Source organism: Peromyscus maniculatus, chromosome 5, assembly GCF_049852395.1.
Source record: "Peromyscus maniculatus bairdii isolate BWxNUB_F1_BW_parent chromosome 5, HU_Pman_BW_mat_3.1, whole genome shotgun sequence".
NCBI classification, from domain to species: Eukaryota; Metazoa; Chordata; class Mammalia; order Rodentia; family Cricetidae; genus Peromyscus; species Peromyscus maniculatus.
Genome location: NC_134856.1, coordinates 105,259,416 through 105,281,410, shown reverse-complemented (window position 1 = coordinate 105,281,410; position 21,995 = coordinate 105,259,416). Strand labels below are relative to the sequence as shown.

General features: G+C 44.8%; 4 protein-coding genes and 1 pseudogene across 4 annotated transcripts; 2 read left to right on the top strand and 3 right to left on the bottom strand.

The window, feature by feature from the left end:
- Positions 1-10,400: 10,400 nt before the first annotated feature.
- H1-1 (H1.1 linker histone, cluster member) lies at positions 10,401-11,156 on the bottom strand. Its single transcript, XM_006993141.4, has one exon. The coding sequence runs from the start codon at positions 11,095-11,097 to the stop codon at positions 10,456-10,458; it is 642 nt and encodes a 213-aa protein (XP_006993203.1). The 5' UTR covers positions 11,098-11,156; the 3' UTR covers positions 10,401-10,455.
- A 1,271-nt stretch (positions 11,157-12,427) lies between these two features.
- Positions 12,428-12,958, top strand: H3c1 (H3 clustered histone 1). Its single transcript, XM_076573031.1, has one exon. It carries the CDS (start codon positions 12,472-12,474, stop codon positions 12,880-12,882), a length of 411 nt encoding a protein of 136 aa, XP_076429146.1. The 5' UTR covers positions 12,428-12,471; the 3' UTR covers positions 12,883-12,958.
- Positions 12,959-13,620: 662 nt separating this feature from the next.
- Positions 13,621-14,116, top strand: H4c1 (H4 clustered histone 1). The gene has a single exon (XM_042278736.2). It carries the CDS (start codon positions 13,642-13,644, stop codon positions 13,951-13,953), a length of 312 nt encoding a protein of 103 aa, XP_042134670.1. The 5' UTR covers positions 13,621-13,641; the 3' UTR covers positions 13,954-14,116.
- A 565-nt stretch (positions 14,117-14,681) lies between these two features.
- Positions 14,682-14,832, bottom strand: LOC121829917 (U1 spliceosomal RNA; annotated as a pseudogene).
- Positions 14,833-18,831: 3,999 nt separating this feature from the next.
- LOC102926458 (histone H4) lies at positions 18,832-19,221 on the bottom strand. Its single transcript, XM_006993145.4, has one exon. It carries the CDS (start codon positions 19,189-19,191, stop codon positions 18,880-18,882), a length of 312 nt encoding a protein of 103 aa, XP_006993207.3. The 5' UTR covers positions 19,192-19,221; the 3' UTR covers positions 18,832-18,879.
- Positions 19,222-21,995: the final 2,774 nt, after the last annotated feature.

Sequence of the window (21,995 nt, the reverse complement as noted above, 5' to 3'; positions counted from 1 at the left end):
TTCTTAGGGCAAGATCTGGGTTCCCCAAACCTCAATAATCTGGGCTCAGCCACCTGTGCCCATTATACCAATTAATGAAATAGGGGAAAGGAGACTTATTCACTGCTACCACAGTGGGGAGAGGAATAAAGGGTCCAGGAGCCTTCAAGCCTGTCTTCATGGGCACTGACATAAGGCTTAGGTTTAAATAGAGGGCAAGGGGCTAATTAGTATGTATAGTTAAACGATCCAGGTGTAGGTATGGTCCTGCCATGGTCTAAGCTCTGCTCTCTCTCTGTGGTCTGATAAGTTCTCAGAAATGTTTGAAGTCTCCTTCTGGAAGGTAGATTCCTCCTCTGGCTGGCACTGGGGACTTAGCTTTTCCCTTCCCCGAGCTTGGAACTTCTGGGGGTGTTTTTATTCTCTGGGATCCATCATTTCAGCAGTCTGATAGGCTAAGGAGATGCACATCTCTCTTTAGAATATCTCTCCCGCCTGGTACCTTAACCTCTGCAGTGCTAGGATTACAGGGATTTGCTACCACATTGGGCTTAATTTTTTGACAAAGATCTATCTTGCTGACTTCAAAAGAAGAGGCTTCTATATTCCTTCAGCTCTTGCAGATACATGACTTGTATCGTTACTGGTTTGTACTTAAACATGATCCTTCCTCCTCCTCCTGCTGCTGCATTCTGAATCATCTTAAACTGAATCATTAGCCTCTTAACCCTTCTGTCTCAGTTACTTTTCTATCACCGTAAAGAGACCACGACCAAGGTAACTTGTACCAGAAAGAGTTTACTGGAGACTTAGAGCTTCAAAGGGTTGGAGTCCATGATCATCAGGACAGGGAGAATGGCAGCAGGCAGGCAGCAGGCAGGCAGGCCTGAGAACAATTGGCACAAGTTTGTAAGAGAAACATGTAGGGGTGTGGAGATTGGTGCCTCTACCCTCGAAAGGTTCTGTAACCCAGTCTATGAAATAAACTGACATCAGGCACGTTACAGGGAAACAGTTACTTAAAATTTGTTCATGTGCAAAGAATATTACATGAAAGAGAAGAGACTATCCTAAAACTCAGTGAGATCGACACGCTTATACCATCTTCAGAAGCAGGGAAGAGACAGGGAGATACAGGTAACTTCAGGAAGAGAAGCGGAAATGATTACAAGTATGGCCACAGACCTTTTCGTGCCTAGGTGTTAAGAAGTGAACTTGGAACCGGGTGGTGGTGGTGGTGGTGGTGGTGCACACCTTTAATCCCAGCACTTGGGAGGCAGAGGCAGGCGGATCTTTGTGAGTTCGAGGCCAGCCTGGGCTACCAAGTGAGTTCCAGGAAAGGCGCAAAGCTACACAGAGAAACCCTGTCTCGAAAAAAAAAAAAAAAAAAAGAAGTGAACTTGGGCCCTCACCTTTTCAAGTCAAGCATTTTACCAACTGAGCCATCTCCCCATGTCCCTTATACATTATCATTGGCATGATTATCTCAATATGCCAAGGCTCCAGTCTAGGAATAAATGCTAGACCTCGTATCATGGCAGGAAAGGACAACAGCGCTTGCCAGGCAAAGTGATAGCGACATATTTGTTCTGATGTCATTATATGTTTGGCACAGCCCCTTTCTTTTTCCTTCTTGTTTTAGGGGTTCTCTTGCTGCAACGAAACACCATGACTAAAAAGCAAGTTGGGAAGAAAGGGTTTATTTGGCTTACCCTTCCACATATTTGTTCACCATTGAAGGAGGTCAGGACAGGAACTGAAACAGGGCAGGAACCTGGAGGCAGGAGCTGATGCAGAGGCCATGGAGGGGAGCTGTCTATTGGCTTGCTACCCCTGGCTTGCTCAGCCTGCTTTCTTATAGAACCCAGGACCACCAGCCCAGGGGTGACACCACTCACAATGAGCTGCGCCCTCCCACATCAATCACCGATTAGAAAAATGCCTTACAGCCGCATCTTACAGAGAGGCATTTTCTCTGTTGAGGTTTCCTCCTTTCAGATAACTCTAGTTTGGGTGTCAAACTGACATAAAACTAACCCGCATACTTCTGATCTCAAAGCTGATTCCTCTTGAGCCCCACTTGCTTTACATAGCCATCTGACTGAGTTAGGAGCAGCGAGGTGGGAGCAGCTGTAAGGTCATCCAGAGTTCGTACATGCTAGCAATAGCAAAGATTCTCATCGGACTCCTTTTTAATAATCCTGGCTCAGGCTGTGCCTTCAGGAGCCAGGGGCTTCTTTGTATGGTTGTCCCAAGGTATCTGTGGGACATCTGAATTAGCTGGTGTTGGCACAAATGCAGTCTTGGCTCTATGTTTGGCTGACATTCTTTTTCCTCAAGGCAGCCAGTGCAAGAAGAAAGAGTCCAGCAGCTGCCAATCAGGGAGGCAGATGGCTCCATCATTCCCAGCACCTTCCATTAGTGATCAACAGTGAACACCCAGATAGCAAAGACTTCAGAATTCATCATCAGCGCTAGTAGAGATTCCAAATGCTTCCTTTTGCACTTGAGGGCTCTGCCTTACGAAGCACTCGCTGTGAGTTAGGCTGAAGTGTAGGCACTGAGAGTGAGCAGTGAAGAGCAGAATCTCTGTCTTCTTTGGGCCTCTGTTCTATACATGCTGGCTAGTGTTACGTCAACTTGACAGAAACTGTAGTCATCTTAGATGAGGGAGTCTCCATTGAGAAAATGCCTCCAGAAGATCAGGGTGTAAGCAAGAAGCCCTGTAGGGCATTTCCTTAATTAGTGAGTGATGGGGGAGGGCCCAGTGCATGGTGGGTAGTGCCATCCCTGGGATGGTGGTTCTAGTTCTGTAAGAAAGCAGGCTGAGCAAGCCATGAGGAGCAAGCCAGTAAACAGCACTCCTCCATGGCTCTGCCTCACCTCCCGCCTCCAGGTTCCTGCCCTGTTTGAGTTTCTGCCTTGGCTGACTTCTGATGATGATGGCAATGTAAGTGAAATAAACTCCTTTTCTCCAATTGCTTTCGGTCCTTAAGGTTCATCACAGCAGTAGTGACCCTAACTAAGACACTATATGCCAACTATTTAATACATGCTCCCCCCGGAAGCTTTGAGTTTCTCCCAGCCTCACATAGTCCCCACTTTTATCTGCCACCCTGCTCCCTTTACAGGAACAATAAAAACCATTTTAGTAGGATGCCAACACCACAACTGGTACGGATTTGGTATCCTTTACTCTTTTTGTGCCGGGAAATGAAAGGATACTGTAATAGGATTCCCACACGAAGGATTTAGATCAAAAGACTATATACAACAGCTGTAATGAAGGGACCACTTACCAATGTGTGCCAGCTGCGCCAGTGAGAATGAAGCCATGCGAGATCAGGATGTGATGACCTAAGCCACCGTGTGCGACTCGGGAGGACCTCGCCCCAGCTCCAGATCTGCCTGCCTTACAACCTCCCTCAGGCCTCACAGCCTCCCTCAGGTCCTACATGGGAGTACCACGGGAAGACAAAGGCCGAAAGGATAAGAAGAATCTCATTTACTTCCTGTTTACTTCCCAGTGTGTTGAGACCATCCTAGGAGGAGTTCCTCTAGTACTGACAGTTGGACCCAATCACAGCAGTCAGCATCTTCTAGGCCCCTAAAAATCAGCCTCTACAAAAAAACCAACTCTTAGAAAAACGATCTCCCCAAAATACATGCTCAAAAAAAAAAAAAAGCCCTCCTTGTAATGGTGCCCATTTTCATGGTTGAACTATTCCCACCAGATAGTGAATAACAATGTGACCGAAGAAATGCACAGTATCAGATCATGTAATGTATTTACCACTCCAAGTACGAGAGGTGTGGATGCTTATCATATAGTTGGAAGAGCTTGGTACCTGACTTTAAAAATATGGTATTTAATTGTAACTCATATGCTTTTAGTAACTGCTGGGCTGAACAATGGACTCACAAAATGCCTGAAAAGTTTCCAGCTGGCTCTTTCAAGCCACCAAATGCTGGGATGTGGCCTTTAACACAGATTAATATACTCTTGCTTGAAGTAAGATATGCTGTTATTATAGCCCAGGTACAGTTAAGAACACTAAGTCTCTGGAGGAGTTAGCAGATGGTCAGAGCTCAGTGCTTAGGAAGACAGAAAGCAGGTATAACTTTCATCTTCCTACCTTCAAAGCTTGGGGAAGTTCTGAACCCTCACATCCTGGTAGCTGGGCAGTGGGTTCTCTTGGGCATTGGTTCCTATCACTAAGTAGGCATCCTCCGGGTGTTTGATTTCCCAAATTGGCCTTCCTCCTAGAGGAGGTGGTCTAGAACAGCTAGGGTGGAGATGAGTCAGTACGGTGGTTTGATTTAAAAAATTTATATTATATTATATTATATTATATTATATTATATTATATTATATTATATTATATTATATTATATTATGTATCAATTACATAAAAATAAAGAAGATGGTGTCCTAGTTAGGGTTTCTATTGCCATGATGAAACACCATGACCAAAGCACCTTGTGGAAGAAAGAGCTCACATTTCCACATCTCCATTCATATTGAAGGAAGTCAGGGTAGGAACTTAAACAGGGCGGGAATCTGGGGTTAGGAGCTGATGAAGAGGCCATGGAGGGCTTGCTACCCCTGTCTTGCTCAGCCTGCTTTCTTGTAGAATGCAGGACCACCAGCCCAAGGATGGCACCACCCACAATGAGCTGTGCTCTCCCCATCAACCAGCAATTAAGAAAGTGCTCTACACTTTCTTGCCTACAGCCTGTAGATATTTTCTCAACTGAGTTTGTCTCCTCTCAGATAATTATAGCTGTGTCAAGTGACATAAAACTAGGCAGCACAGGTGATACAGCAAAATTCATCACAAACAATGCTAAAGACAGGTGACTATCTTGAAAAAGGAAGTGCAGTTTGCATTTTTTTGTATTGCAAAGGTAGGACTAATTTCTTACATATACACACTCACCTGTAGATAGATACGAGCCAGAATAAAGTCTTGTTCCATCACAGGATGTATGCCACCTATCACTGAGAACAAAAGAACTGTGTCCCTTTACAGACTCAGCCCAGGGACAGATAGTACAGACGTGTATTATCCTATGAAAGGGTGAGGGAGAAAACACAAAACATTTGTACATACTTTTTGTTTGGATTTGCATAAACTATGGCCATGACAGAAGAAGGAAGCTCAATGTGTATCTTTCCACATAGTTTTGACTTTTGAAATAATATATCACTTACTAAAAATAAAACTTACAAGGCTGTGTCAATGGTAGTTGAGGTCTGTCAGCATTTTGTCCTTCATTATTTGTATTTCAAAAAATTATATAACGATTTCATGAAAAACTATAATTTATTGTATTACTTTTTGCTACTTTGCCCAAAAATCCTCCCTCTGGGAATCTGCTCTAAGACACACTTGACAATGACGATGTAACTTTTGTTAACATTGAAAAATGTTTGCAATGGTAGCCAGTTAAAGCAATGGAACACACACGGGAAGGAATGCTGTAGTGAATTGCTAGGCTATGTCTTTATTAAACATCTAGTTCGCTGATAATATTTCTGGCTTAATTTAGCTTTGCTTTTTAAAATTTATAAATTCCATTTATTTATTGTGTGTGGGGCATGGGGGGTGTATGTGTGTGGGTGTGAGCATGCTATGACACACACATTGAGTCAGAGGACTTGTGAGCACCGAATTCTGTAGTGCGGGTCACAAGGATCACATTCGGATCTTCAGGCTTGCAGCAGCAAATCTCTTTAGTTTGGATGCATCTCACCATCTCTCTGGCCATGTTTTATTTACATTGCATTGTACATTGTCAACAAGCTGAAAAGATAAAGAAAACAATAAATTCTCCCCCTTTCCCTCAACATTTTCCTTTTGTAATTTGGCTACATAAGACACAATAAAACCTGCATGAGAGATTCTCCCCCGACTCCCTGGCCCACCTTTCTCCCATATGTGTTGGGATTGTTGTTTGAACTGGAAAACCCCACTGTTTGTAGTGTATGCACCACTTTGTTGAGGTCCTACAGGTCTTCGGTTATTTCTGGTGATTTTTCTCAGCCTTTCCCTTTTCCTTTTAAAAAGCTCCAAAGGCAGAGACAAAGCAAGCAGTGAAGGATAGAATCTGGATCCGTAAGAAGATTGGCTCAGCCCCAAAAGGTGCCTGACCTGCTTCAGTTCCCAGGACTCACGAGTTAGGAGAGGACCGATTCCCACGAGTTCTTCTCTAACCTTCACAGGAGACTGTGTCATGTGCTCTCCCTCTCTCCTCCCTCCTTTCCTCCCTCCCTCCCTCTCCCCCACCTCTCTCTCACTTACAAAATAAATAAACGGAATAATTAAAAAGAGAGAATATGCACGTGCCTGCTGTCACCTTGTAGTCTCAGGAAGCCCTGTCTTCAAGTCTCTGCTGCTTATATGTGTAGGTAGATCTGCCAACTCTACAGTCAGGACATCAGCTTAAACATGGACTCTTCAGACTGGATGACCATGGTCACATCTCAACCACTGGCTTTCAGAATATTTCACAATGACCACCAATATAAAATATTGGTGAAAATGATGCAGAAAATGCATGCACACAGCTTAACAACATAAATGTCTAAAATATATACTATATTCCAGGAAGATACTGTGATGTGACATGCTATAACATGTTCTCTTTTATTCCATTCCTACCAGGCTGTAGTCGGAAAACACTACTTTAGCCAGCCATGGTAGGCCATGTCTTTGTAATCATAGCATTTTGGAGAAGGAGGCAGGAGCATCAGGCACTGAAGATCATCCTCAGCTGCATAATGAGTCATGAGATCCCGTCACAAACCACTAAAAGCAATTCAGAGCAAATTACTTTAGACCTTTACTTTGAAGTCAACAAATGGAAGCCCCAAAATACAGACTTAGAGATTCAGAATTATGTGTAATAAATGTTCAAGGCCAGATCTCCCTCACCTTTGACACTGGAAGAACAGGAATCAGATTCTCTCTCTCTCTCTCTCTCTCTCTCTCTCTCTCTCTCTCTCTCTCTCTCTCTCTCTCTCTCATACTATCTCAGTCACTACCTTGGTAGCCTGACCCAATTTCCAAGCTTTAAACACAGACATATATTAAAGATTCGAATTTATAACTTCACCCTCCCACAAGCTGTTATCAAGGCCATGAAATGATTCTGCACAGCGGAACTGAGGAGCTGACTCACGTTGGTCTATCAGCAGCATTTGAGTCAGCTGGTGAGTCTGCATTCTACTTGCTAATTTCCCAGGCTGCAGACTCACAGTATTGTGATTTGCCCTCTCTCAACTCCATCACTTCACTCTGCTTCTCTCAGAAACATCCATCTTAGAAAAACAAGTTTCCTTCTTCTATTCCCGAGTCTTCCAGTCATACCATATTTGTGGGCCTCACATTTAAGGAAGTGCAAAGCAAATTAAAATCATATCACTATATAGAGAAGATCTATCAGCTATCCAAACAATTTAAATCAAAAGAGAATGAACAGGAACTAGTTAAAATACATATACTAAAAATTTAGTAAGCATATGCTAACAAACATCCAATACAATACAAATTCAAACCAGGAGTTAAAATGCCTGCTAAAATCAATTCCCTGGAGTTCTGTAGCAAAAGCAGCACAAAAATGCATGTGATTCATATTGAGGAATTAAAAAAAGGTGGATTGATTTATTTTGCTGTCAACTATGAAAAACTCCACACAGTATTTTTAAAAGAGTAAAATAAAGTAGAATTTCACAAATTGGCAAATTAGCTGGATACAAGAATTCAATACGCCTTTACCTATTACCGGTAAGAGGCAACAACAGGCCATGAGAAATGTTCTAGTCACCATGGAAATGAGCCTGTAAATAGGAGTAAAGAATGTAAAAAGTACCTAGTTTATATGGAGAGAATAGTAGATGCAAAAATAGACTCTAGATCATATTATGTAAGAGGTTTAGACATAAAAGAGTTTATGTTAGCCCAGTGAAGGAAGTGAATTATTATTTATGAATGCTTTTGGAATAGCTACCTAAAACAACATTAAATATATCATTTATGGATTAGAAACTAATTTTTCTTTTCTTTTGGCAGTACTGGGAATTAAACCCAGGGTCTCACACATGCTAGGCAAATGTTCTACCACTGGGCTACATGCTAAGCCTATTTTTTTCAGCCCTCCCTCCTTTCAGCTTTCTATTCCGAGGTAGGGTTTTGCTAATTTTCCAAGACAGGGTTTTTCTGTGTAGCTTTGGAGCCTGTCCTGGAACTTGCTTTGGAGACCAGGCTGGCCTCGAACTCACAGAGATCCGCCTGCCTCTGCCTCCCGAATGCTGGGATTAAAGTTGTGCGCCACCACCGCCCAGCAAAAAGCAATATTCTTAAAATCTAAGATACTACACAAATAATTCAGTCACTGGGGTGTAAATTCTTAATCAAAACTTGAAACTCAGAAGCCATTAAAGACGTATGCATATTTAACACATTAAAACATTCACATATAATATTCAAAACATTAAATTTAATATGCATCACACAAAAATAAAAAAAAGTATGCCACACAAAAAATAAAGAGAAGAAAAGATCAAAGTTAGAATACTGCAATGCTGATGATGGTAAAACCAAAAACCTAAAGTTTCTTTTTCTACTATATTAAAAATATAATAGAGGCAAGGGGAGAGATGGCTCAGTGGTTAAGAACACTTGTTCTTTTTGAGAACAAATCCTTGGTGATTTGTTCCCCACACCCACATGGTGGCTCACAATCATCTGTAACTCCACTTCCAGGGCATGTACAGTGTACATGGGTGTGGGGAAAACACTAACACATAAAAATAAACATACAAACCCGTAGTGGAACAAGAAGACAGACCACTCTGAAAAAATGAGCAAGAAATACAAGCAAGCAATTCCCAGAAGCAATATTAAGGTAGCCAATAAACAAAGTAGATGCTAGTGGTCAAGATAATTTGAGTTGAAACTGAAATTATTTTGCATCCTTTCGACTCTGCAGAAATGAATTAGCCCCCACTGAGGAGGGAAGCCAAAACGGGCACGCTTCTGGAAGTTGAGCTACTCTTAGAATGTCATTTACTAAAACTGTAAAATATACTTTATAATTAACACTATGGAGTCCTATTTGTTGTATCATGTTCAGTTTAGTGCTTACCAATAGATTAACAAATGGATAGATCAGAATACTTCATGGGAAATACTTTTTTGGTTAAAAACAAAACAAAACTCAATCAAATCCTCCCTGAATTTAAGACAGCCTCTGGCTGTGTAGCCTCGGCTGGCCTGAATTCAGGATCCTAGCTTCAGCTTCTCATGTGCTTGAGATAAAAGGCCTGTGCCTTGACTAATTTGTTTTCTAAAGTTTTGTTGGAAAAGATGTCTAAATGTGCATATATATCACATTTCAGTAAAATAACCCTAAGTGAAAGACAAAGCAATCGTTACTGTTTATGGACAAATGTATTTAAAAAAAAGAAAGAGAGAGAGAGAGGAGGAAAGAAAGAGAAAGAGGAAAGAAAAGAAAGGAAGAAAGGAAGAAAAAAGAAAGAGAGAGAGAAAGAAAACAAAACTAAACCAAAAAAAAAAAAAAAAAAAAAAAAAAGTTTAGAGCCAGAATGATGACCGGGAGAGTAAAGGGCACTTGCCACCAAGCCTGATAATTAGAGCTAATCCCCTGGACCCAAGCTGTGGAAGAGAACCAATTTCAAGTTGTTCCCCAACCTCCAGACACAAGTGTACACCCACACCAATAATTCTTTAAAAGACTGAATTCAAAGGATTGAGTAGGGAGCCCTGCAAGACTGGTGGGTAGGGGTTGGTAGTAACCCTGGTACTTGGGAGGCAGGAGAACCAGTTCAAGAGCACAAGTGGGTAGCAAACCAAAGGCTAAAAACGAGCTACCTGTGACATTATTTCCAGTACGTGGGAGATGGACCAACTGGGTCGTGAGAAGTACCAGGAACTCCCTCACAAAACCGAACTTCCAAGCATCCAGCATTCTGATAAGGAACCCAGCCTTTTATGCTTGGAAACAAAAAACCCACACTGCTCTTAAACTTTGTCCAGACCATGCCACATGTGCTGTGCCACAGAACGTTATCATGTACTTTGAGCATTGCGTAAGGACGTCATTCTCAGCCTGATGTTGGCAGCACAGGTGACTTACCCAGGTGCCCTCTAACCAGGGTAACCGATCTACCACACCTGGGGAGGGCGTGGTTCCCCCCTATCTCATCCCAATTCCACCCAGCTGTTATTTTCGAATGAACTGGGGAATGTCAGCTTAGCAGTCACAGACGCCAACCATAACAGGCTGTCACTCAAGCCTCCAGCTGCCTAAAGGCAACCAAGTGTAATGTGTTAACCCAATCAAGTTAACTTGTACCAGTTACCAGTGAAACCCGTGCTAAGCTCTCCTGAGTCATGTAGGTGGCTCTGAAAAGAGCCGTTGGGTTACTGAAGAAGCCTCCAACCGAACTGTTTACTTTTTCTTGGGCGCCGCCTTCTTGGGCTTAGCCGCGGTCTTGGGCTTTGTCACCTTAGCCTTGGCAGCCTTGGGCTTCACCGCCTTTGCCTTGGCGGGGCTCTTGGCCACCTTCTTGGGCTTCACCACCTTCGGCTTCTTAGGGCTCTTGGAAGGCTTCTTCGAGACGGCAGGCTTCTTGGGCTTCTTCGGGGTCTTCACCGTCTTCTTGGCTGCGGCCCCGGCAGTCTTCTTGGGTTTCTTAGATGCCCCCGATGCCTTCGCCTTCACTGACACCTTGGCGGTAGTGGCCTTGGCCTCCGCCTTCTTGTTGAGCTTGAAGGAGCCAGCAGCGCCGGTGCCCTTGGTCTGCACCAGGGTGCCCTTGTTCACCAGGCTCTTGAGCCCCAGCTTGATGCGGCTGTTGTTCTTCTCCACATCGTAGCCGGCGGCCGCCAGCGCTTTCTTGAGTGCGGCCAGGGACACGCCGCTGCGCTCCTTGGAGGTGGAGACCGCCTGCACGATGAGCTCGGACACGGAGGGCCCCGCGGGCTTCTTCCTCGGCACCGCAGCCTTCGCGGGCTTCTTAGTCTTCTTTGCAGCCGCGGGCTTCTCAGGCGCAGCAGCAGCAGTCTGAGCGACGGGCGGTGTCTCCGACATCGTAGCTGCAGAGGACGGGACAGCTATGGCCAAGCCGAAGAAAAGAAGTAGAAAGACAAGGCCCCCGCGCGGCGTATTTATAGAGCAGGGCCGCGCTGTGATTGGTGCACGCTAACTCCCGCCCCTTGAACCCTAGAGGCCCCGCCCCCTCGGGCCCCGGAGCGCCTGCTAGATCTCTGGGCTTAACTAGTCTGGTGGCGCCCCCAAACCTTTCTGGCTGGGTGCTTGAGGTGGGAGTTTCATGTCCATCAGAAAGTAGCTCAGATGTTGAAGGGTGTCTGTAAATTGGCTAGTCAAAATTCAAGCAGTTTGTTGAGGTGTCAGAGATCGCTCCTACGGCTCAGGGAATAATTCCATGGTAGGCTATCAGAAAACCATGCTGTAGACCTTATTTACGAGCTTTGTACCGAAGAGTTATGTGGTTACTTTTTATATGTTACGTAAGGAATTGTTTTAGAGCTTTAAGAAGCATCAATCAGGTTGCTATAGTGATTTCACATTTCGAACCAATAGTGCTACTAAGATGTGGTTGAACTGGTTTCTACAATTCTGAGAAAGCACCTATTATTGCGCGAGAGCAAAAGCCACGGCATGACAACTCATCCTGGCACATGCAAGTCCAAAATAGCTTTGAAAAACACTTGTTGAGTTTTTCTTTTTAAACAAAATAGAAAATAATGTAACCTTAATGCTATGACCATTTTTATTATCGTTTTATTAAAAAAAATTAGTTTCCAACTGCATTGAGTGATTTCTGGCCAAGAATGCTTGAAAATATTTAGGTTTGAATGCAAGGACTCAAAGGATCTAGACAAATCCAGCTATTTAATGAATACACAGGAAAACCTGAGCCTGAATTCTCATCTTACTCCCATGCTAATCTCGGTTTATATGGTAGCTTTCGACTAAATGGAGAAACCCCACGCAAATGAAGGATTCAAGATCTGCTTTTTTAGTGGCTATTAAAGAAAACGCAGTAAACCAATCAAATGGTAGACTCTGGCCTTCCCTCACACAATGCAGAAAATTCTCATTAAACATTTGAGTACTCTGGATATCAAGTTTATTCTTCGGCTCTTCAGTCGCGACAAGGCCAAGCTGCCATGTGTTGGCGGACAGAGGTGCTGGAGAAGTTGACAGTCACCGCAATTTTCTTTCACTTTTCTTAAAAAACATATACATGGAAAGGGCAGCCACAGACTACCTTAGGAAAACTGTGCAATTGCAGTTCTTAAATATAAACCAATCAGAGTCTTAAACGTCACAGCCGCACAGTATTTTCGTCCAATCACTATGCTTTGTATACTATAAATAGTAGTTGTGAGCACAGCGTTGCCACGTCCCAGACGCTCAGTCTCCTGATTATTTGTTGCTATGGCTCGCACCAAGCAGACGGCTCGCAAGTCCACCGGCGGCAAGGCCCCGCGCAAGCAGCTGGCCACCAAGGCCGCCCGCAAGAGCGCCCCGGCCACCGGCGGCGTGAAGAAGCCGCACCGCTACCGGCCCGGCACCGTGGCGCTGCGCGAGATCCGGCGCTACCAGAAGTCGACCGAGCTGCTGATCCGCAAGCTGCCATTCCAGCGCCTGGTGCGCGAGATCGCGCAGGACTTCAAGACCGACCTGCGCTTCCAGAGCTCGGCCGTGATGGCGCTGCAGGAGGCCTGCGAGGCCTACCTGGTGGGTCTGTTCGAGGACACCAACCTGTGCGCCATCCACGCCAAGCGGGTGACCATCATGCCCAAGGACATCCAGCTGGCCCGCCGCATCCGCGGGGAGAGGGCGTAAATTGTTTACGTCTTAGAACAACCAAAGGCTCTTTTCAGAGCCACCAACAATTTCAAGTAAAATGGCTGTGAATAGACTCGGTCCAATTTCCCAAACGAGAAACGGGGATACGCATAAAACCGGTGTTGAGTGTGAAGCTGCCGAGTACGGCTTTCCCAATCAAACCTTTCCTCCATTCTCATACCCACAGTATTGCAGAGTTAGAGTAATTCTTTAGTTATCACACTGTGCCGACTAGTTCTGATAGTTTGTAATGCACAGGTTCCCTTGGGATAAAATTTAAAATAGGTTTTACATTGAGATTATGAAACCACGCAGCAGAGGCAACGCTCAAGGGCGGGGTCTGTGACGTCACATTCCCACCGGCGGGCTGTCCGCTGTTGGACAATTCTTAAAGGCGTGGTCTGTGACGTTACTTTCCCGCCGGCGGGCTTTCGGCTCTGTTGGACAAGCCTTAAAGGCGGGGTCTGTGACGTTACTTTCCCGCCGGCGGGCTTTCGGCTCTTGGGCGACCCTTAAAGGCGGGGTCTGTGACGTTACTTTCCCGCCGGCGGGCGGGGCTTAGAGGCGTGGCCTGTGATGTCACTTTCCCGCCGGCGGACGGGGCTTAGAGGCGTGGCCTGTGACGTCACTTTCCCGCCGGCGGGCTTTTGGCTCTGGCTTTCTGTTGGGGTGGGGGGAGTAAGGCGGAGCAGCTATATAAGGACCCGTTCTCGGGTCTCACTCATTCTCCTTTCGGCTTTGGTAGCTTCCCTAGCCATGTCTGGTCGCGGCAAAGGCGGGAAAGGTCTCGGGAAAGGCGGCGCCAAGCGCCACCGCAAAGTCCTGCGCGACAACATCCAGGGCATCACCAAGCCCGCCATCCGCCGCCTGGCCCGGCGCGGCGGCGTCAAGCGCATCTCCGGCCTCATCTACGAGGAGACCCGCGGGGTGCTGAAGGTCTTCCTGGAGAACGTGATCCGCGACGCCGTCACCTACACGGAGCACGCCAAGCGCAAGACCGTCACGGCCATGGACGTGGTCTACGCGCTCAAGCGCCAGGGACGCACGCTCTACGGCTTCGGCGGCTAAGGCTTTCATCCTTCGTCTTTTCCCATAACCAAAGGCCCTTCTCAGGGCCGCCCATCTGCTCAGAAAAAGGCGTTGTAATACTGTGCCGTGCAGTTTGCTTTGTACCGCATCCCGGAGAACAAAGGCTGAGAGAAATGAAGAATAAATCACAATCTGAGCGTAATTGCACTCTGCCTTATTTCTCTTGTGGATTCAGTGAATTGAATAGTTGATCTCTAAGTATTAGATTCCACCACTTTCTTGGACAGCCTAGTAACTTATCCCTTGCTTCGTTGCTTTTAATTGAACTGGGAAAACTCGGGTGAGTCCGGGCGCGGGGAAACTATTTATTGTTGTATAGTTATCATGGGTCCCATTTCAGGGCTCCCTTTACACCCTAAACTTGTAGGTGAAGTTGGTAAAGTCAGGTGTATTCTTTGAAGGGCTTCCTGTACTGTGGATTTTTGTGCATTAATGGAGGCAGCTTGGGGGAGCATTTGCCACAATTTCGGATTCAAGCTGTGTTAAGTTTGAGGACCCAGCTGAAGGAGTACGAACTCAGTTGATGACTGCTTATCTGTTTTCCTCTTCCTTGCCTAGCCTAGACAACTTGATCCTTCAGCTCCCAAGTGCTAGAATTGCTGTTCATCACCATACCCAGCGTGGCCCCACTTCTTCGTGGTTTTGCTGTTTATAGATTTTTCTTTCTTTTGGTTATTTGTATTTTGCGCATCGCCTTTTTTTTTTTTCAGGTGAGAGCGCGAACGCAGTCCCCCACTACCACAAATTAGGCAGTTTCCCGCATTTGGGGAAATCGCAGGGGTCAGCACATCTGGAGCGCAATGGATAAGCCTCGCCCTGGGAAAACCACCTTCGTGATCTCCCCTGCCAGGTAAGTATTACGCATCCCCTTTATAAGGGACAGATTTGAACCTCAGCCTCAGTTAGCTATGTCTGAATGTGTCTCCTTCATTTGGTATTCCTGTTATCCAACCGCAGGTTTCTTATGGAGAATGAAGTATTCAGCATAGCTTCATTTTAAGCTAATGAGAATTCATAGGTGCATCCTGGAAGAATTCAGCAATAGATCAGAGGAACAAAAATGTGTCTTGAGGGTGATTGTCCACTTTATTCAGAATTTGAATTCCTTCAGTACTATTTGATTGATATTCTATAATGTGCCTACAGAGAGCACTTCGAGCTCTCCTTATGAGCAGTAAGTTTAGAGTCTGTGGATGCAGATTGGAGAAATCAGTAACCACAATGGCCTTTAAGGAGGCCTTTAGGTGGAAGCTCTATGTCAGTGTCCCCCCCCCCCCCTCCGCTCTCTCCAAACCCCGCCCTGGCTCAGAAAAGCCGCCAAACCGCGGCTCCTCCCCCAAAGACCTTTCTGTGGGCCGAAAAATCACCCGGGAGCGTTTTACTCATTAAACCTGGATTAATCATTAATTCTTAATTCGGTTTGATTTGGATTAATGCGTCCGTGGAGATGTTTAATATCGGGTACAGAATCCTTTCAGTAGGCCTGACTGACCTTTTTTCAAAGCATTCCATAGGCCTATGTTCTCCCTAGTGGTATCCACCTCTACTGTGATAGAAACCTCTCTCTTATCCAGTCAGTCCATAATATCCTAGATTTGCAAGTCTGCATTAACTCTCAAGATAGACAGGAAAGTCGTGCTTATTGAGGAATCAATTGTGGCAATACCATAGTGGGGCTCAATGGAGGCCTGGGGACTTTGCAAGGGTTCATGATGTGTTCACTTTAAAGATATACATAAAGACCAGGAATTTAAGATGAGACTGAGCTACAGTTTCCAGGCTAGCCTGATCTTTATATCAAGAGAAAAGAATCCAGTGACATGATTCCTTGGGTAAAGCTGCTGCCAAGCCTGAAGACCTGAATTCAAACTCCTGGACCCACATGGTAGGCCCAATTCTCCTAAGAAGTTATTCTCTGACATCCACAGGTCATACACACACACACACACACACACGCACGCACGCATGCACGCACGCACGCACGCACGCACATACATACATACATGATTATAAAATAAAATATTTTAAATGTAATTTTTAAAAGACAAAAGGGGACAGGAGAGATGAATCACTGGTTAAGAGCACTGGCTGCTCTTGCAGGGAACCTACATTCAAATCCCAACACCCACATTGTGTCTCCCAATCCCCTGTAACTGCAGTCCCAAGAATTCCAGATCTGATTCCCTCTCCTGGTCTCTGGGCACCTGGCATGATAGTGGTGCACAGACAAAAATGCATGCAAAAAAATCCATACAAGAAAATAAGAATGACATTAAATTAAAGACAAAAGAAAACATAAATAACACTATAAACAACCTATGCGATACCAGGGTTGTTCTAGATGCTAGAGTCATGAGGACACAATGACATTCTCACTTTCAAGGTATTATATCCTGGTGAAGGGGGAAATACATACACATAATAAAAATACTGTTACAGATGAAACATTATTTAAGAGTGACCAAATGGGGATTTTATTTACAGAGTGACCAGTAGAGGTTTCTTTCACAAGGTAGGTATTTGAATTAAGGACACCGTGAATGACAACTCCTGGAAAGAAGCTGGGTCTTCAAGGCTAACTAAGTGATTGGACCTTCAGTGATGTGGAGAAAGTGGAGTGTTTTGTATCCAGAACCCAATTACAGTTCCTTTGGGGCAATCATTAACCCCCTAAATAGTTACTGCTTGCTGACCTCTGTGTCAGACCTAGTCCTGTGGCTAACAAGTTAAAAACTTCTGGAAATGTATTAACAAAGTCTCGTTTCTACCAACCAAAAGGGTGAGTTATCAGACGGCACCTGAGACCAATAGCTGAGATTTCTCTCCTTGGTTGTGACTGCCTATTTAATGTTTCCACTAAAACATTTGAAAGATGCCTTAATTAACGCTTTTATTACTATAAAAATTTTATGAAACTGCTTCCACACTGGAACGTAGATTTGGGGGTAACCTGAGTCTATGTTCCTGGGCCATGGTCACTCATATTTGGCTCCCAAGTAAACGATCATACTCTATTTGAAATGAGAACTGTGTTTTTAAGGCAGTGCTATTTATTGTGACTAGTTTGGTAATTCAGCAGAATATTCTGAGCCAGAGGGTAGATTTAATATCTTTAAAAATGATAATCCTGCTGGAATGTTGAGAAATGGCTAGAAGCTGCCACTATTATAAATTTTGGCACTGCTACAAGATGAACCTGGCTTCCCAGCCAGGACATGGAGTTCTATTGAACATAAAGTATTTTACAGAACACGTTAGTTGACAAGATGTAGTTTCAGGAATGAAGAAAAGTTCTAAGAACTGAGAGAGAGTATACAATACATACAATACAATCTCTCTTGTTTCTGAATCTTTCCATGTACCACAGAGCACAGACTGGCCTCAAATCTGAGATCCTTCTCCATCCATTTCTGGAGTGCTGGGATGACAGGTGTTGGTCAGTGTGTCGTAAAACTTCCCAAGGGGTAGAGATCACAGGTGGTTTCTTGTGCCAAAACTGCCCTGTCTCCACCTGTTCTCTTTACAGGTAATGTTGCACTGCATTGTTGTATGTTACTAATCTCATTTAGTTTTGCTAATTAGCCAACTGTCAAAACTCATGGGGGTGGGGGGTGTTCAAATACTATATGAAGATGTTGAAGCCCTCTACATGGCATAGACAAACAACCTATATACATACACCATTGTATTTCCTATTATCTCTGCATTATCCATAGTAATTAATACAACATAGATTTTCTGTCAATATTTATTTTAATGCACTGCTTGGGAGGGGTGGTCAAGAAAAACATCACGTACCTGTCAGTACTATTCGTACCAAAATTTTCTTTCCATCTTCTGGTGGTCGAATCCACTGATTTTTCTGCAACTCACACAAAACACAAAACAAAACGTAAGACTGTTCTCTGCAGCTCAGTTCAACACAAACTTCTTTCTTATTCAATTCTGCTCAACACCTCCAGGATCAGATGAACCTGTTCTCTTTTCTTTTTTGATTTTATTTCGAGACAGGGTTTCTCTGTGTAGCCCCGGCTGTCCTGGAGCTTGCTCTGTAGAACACGGGTCTATTTCTTAAGTGGTTTTCCCACCAGTTGAATCTCCTTAGTACGAAGGATTCTCATCTGGATTATTTTTCAGTTTGGGCACCTCCGTAAGGTTCAATATTCCAGCGGTGGTAATGGGTGATTGAAACTAGGCCCTAGTAGTGCCTGAGAGGCAAAGGCTTTAACTAACACCTATCTATCCCCAATATTCCGGGCTTTTTAAGATGGTCTAACCTGGCCCTGAACCCACGCTGACCACGAAAATAGCCGTCCAGAGTATGCCAACCCTGGTTGACTTTCCGTAACTGAATTTTAACTCTCTCGAAATCTCTTTAATAAAAAGGATATCGCTGTTGCTGTTTAGGAGATGAAGGTAAGTGCTCCCCTGCTAAGGTTCCCTTAGAGGGGCTTCAAGGTTAGGCCTCCCCAAGATCTTGGGACTCAGAGAAAAGGGCTTAAAACATCCAATTTCCAGCCTGGGTGGAATTCTGAATGTTGAAGCAGACTGCCTAACTGTCCCCAGCCTGGCAAAAGAGTAAGAGTCAAGTCCAGAAATTTAGAAAAACGACTATCACTTGGTATTAACATGGAGGAAGGAGCCGACCCGTGTAACTTGGGGGTCACATTCCCCATACAGGTCAGCTCCGGGAAACGGCTGTGCTCAACGCCCATACTTCGCCTTAATGTCCACCCCATCGACCACAACTAGAAACAGCACAAGTGCAGACAGAGGACACCAGATGGCCCAGTTTCGGTTTAGAACGACCGCGAGACACAGCGCAGCAAGGTACAGCCTTTAGAGGAACACGTGGGTGGCCCTGAAAAGGGCCTTTACGACACTGGAGGAAAACGCAGGCATGGCTTAACCACCGAAGCCGTAGAGCGTGCGTCCCTGGCGCTTGAGCGCGTAGACCACGTCCATGGCCGTGACGGTCTTGCGCTTGGCGTGCTCCGTGTAGGTGACGGCGTCGCGGATCACGTTCTCCAGGAAGACCTTCAGCACCCCGCGGGTCTCCTCGTAGATGAGGCCGGAGATGCGCTTGACGCCGCCGCGCCGGGCCAGGCGGCGGATGGCGGGCTTGGTGATGCCCTGGATGTTGTCGCGCAGGACTTTGCGGTGGCGCTTGGCGCCGCCCTTGCCCAGGCCCTTCCCGCCTTTGCCGCGACCAGACATGGCTAGCTTAGGGAGTAGCTGCAAAACAAGCCGAAGAGACAAAAGGCCGGTGGCTTATTATAGGATCCTCTCGGACCTGGTTGAAAACCGCATGTGGGCGGGGACTAAAGGGCTGCCAATGCCTCTTTTGCTCCGCCCGCGGTAGGGCGGAGACCAAGGAGCTGAACACAGAAATAGTGCCTTTCTGCAGTTCCCCAGGTTTCCCACAGCTTGGATTGCACGGCTGTTATATTTTTGTATATTATCCTAACAAATAATTACATCTCTATGGCCCAATAGTTTTGAAGGAGTTAAAAGACAAACCTCTCTAAATCATGTACGTTTAAAACATTAAAAAAATAAAAACACCAAAAAGGTGGTACCAAAAGAACATTATTTTTTCCTAGTAATACTGATGTGAAAGATACTAAAAGACCAACCTGCAACATTTTTATTGCTAGGAGGAACTGAGGCAGAGAGAATCGGCTCAAGAAAAACTTGTTAAAATACAATGTCCACATAGCTCAAGCCCCCTTGCTTTGTCAAATCATGGCACTGGCTGTTCTTTGCCCGATTCTGTATGTAATCGATTCACTGCTGCTTTGGGTTACGTTTTTTTTTTTTTTTTTTTTTTGGTTTTTCGAGACAGGGTTTCTCTGTGTAGCTTTGCGCCTTTCCTGGAACTCACTTGGTAGTCCAGACTGGCCTCGAACTCACAGAGATCTGCCTGGCTCTGCCTCCCTAGTGCTGGGATTAAAGGCGTGTGCCACCACCGCCCAGCGGGTTACTTTTTTTGTTTTTGTTTTTGTAGAAAGAGTTTCTCTGTGTAACCCCGATTGTCCTGGAACTTGCTTTTAGACCAGGCTGGCTTAGATCCGCCTTCCTCTGCCTCCCAAGTGCTGGGAATAAAGGCGTGTGCCACCACTACCTGGCTACTTTTTATTTTATTTTTTTAATTAGAGCAGTCAATCTGTTTGGTACTTCTTTTAATTTAATTTGCAGTTCTAACTAGTGCTCCAAGAGGGTGGAGGTGGGATTTTGCCACACCTATATAGTGCATGTTCTCATTCAAAGGGATTAATTAATAGATATGTAAACTGGTAGTTTTCCCATTCTCCCTTTTCACCTATAAAACTCATCTGATAATACTACCAGTAGTTTGTGAGAATTGGATTGGAATTTACATTAAGTTGAGATTGTTGCAAAGAAGTACTACATAAATATATTAATTTACATGTTAATATTTGTGCTGGCTAGTTTTGTGACAACTTGACACAAGCTAGAATCATAGAGGAGGAAATCCCAGTTGAGAAAATGCCTCCATAAGATCCGGCTGTGCCAGGCGGTGGTGGTGCACGCCTTTAATCCCAGCACTAGGGAGGCAGAGGCAGGTGGTTCTAGGTGAGTTCGAGCCCTACCTGGGCTACAGAGTGAGTTCCAGGAAAGGCGCAAAGCTACACACAGAAACCCTGTCTCGGAAAAAAAAAGGGGGGGGGGGGAGAGAGGGAGAGAGAAGAAAAGAAGAAAAGAAGAAAGAAAGAAAGAAAGAAAGAAAGAAAGAAAGAAAGGGAGGGAGGGAGGGAGGGAGGGAGGGAGGGAGGGAGAGAGAGAGAGAGAGAGAGAGAGAGAGAGAGAGAGAGAGAGAGAGAGAGAAAGAAAGAAAGAAAGAAAGAAAGAAAGAAAGAAAGAAAGAAAGAAAGAAAGAGAGAGAAAGAAAGAAAGAAGAAAAAGATCCGGCTGTAGGCAAGCCTGTAGGGCATTTTCTCAATTAGTGATTTGGCGGGAGAGGGCCCCAGCTCATTGTGAGTGGTATTACCCCTGGACTGCTGGTCCTGGGTTCTATAAGAAAGCAGGCTGAGTAAGCCATGGGAAGCAGGAAGCAGCCCCTGTCTCCATGTTCCTGCCCTGAGTGAGTTCCTGTCCTGACTTTCAATGACCAGTGATGTGACAGTGTAAACTGAATAAACCCTTTCCTCCCCAAGTTGCTTTTGGTAATTTGTTTTATCACAGCAATAGTAATCCTAACTAAAACACTATTTTAATACTCTGTTAGAAGTATTTTCATATCAGGCTATCACTGGCAGCACTCATGTGTACTAGGATTTTTTTTTTAATCACTGCATGTGAAGTATAAGATGACAGATCCTGTTTTGTATTTCATGGATGAAGTTTTAAAAATTATTGTTTGGGAAATTATTTTTGTCATTTCCCTCAAGGTTTATTGGCAATCATACCCCAGCTTTTCCCAGCCAAGATGCAATGTGGTTTAAGTTTATGAATTTCCATTTACTTTTTTCTACATACTAATTTTGCTGAGACACTTCTTTAACTCAGGAAGTTGCTTCTGATCAAGACTGGAAGGCCTTCTGTTAGAGTCATCATAGAGGAGGAAGCCTCAGTTCAAGAAAATGCTTCCATAAGATCAGGCTGTAGGCAAGCCTGTAGGACATTTTCTTAGTTATTGATTGATTGGGGGAGGGCCCAGCTTCTGTCTTTCTAGTCTCTCTTTCCATTTTCTATTTCTTCCTCCTCCCCTTCCTCCTCCTTGTTTCCAGAGTCTCACCATGTAACCGTTGATGGAATTTACAATCCTCTGGTCTCAGCCTCCCAGAGCTGGGTTACAGGCTTGTGCCACTGTATGACTTTACTGTTAAACTTTTAAACCTAAAGAGTGGGCCCTGAACTTGAATTCTTCCTGTTCTTTAAGAGCCTTCAACTCTCCTTCAAACAACCCAAGAGCACTAGCTGTCAATTTCATCCTGTGCCTGACATCACTGTGGTACCTGGAGGACAGTTGGTTACTGAAGATCGTGGAAAAACCAGAG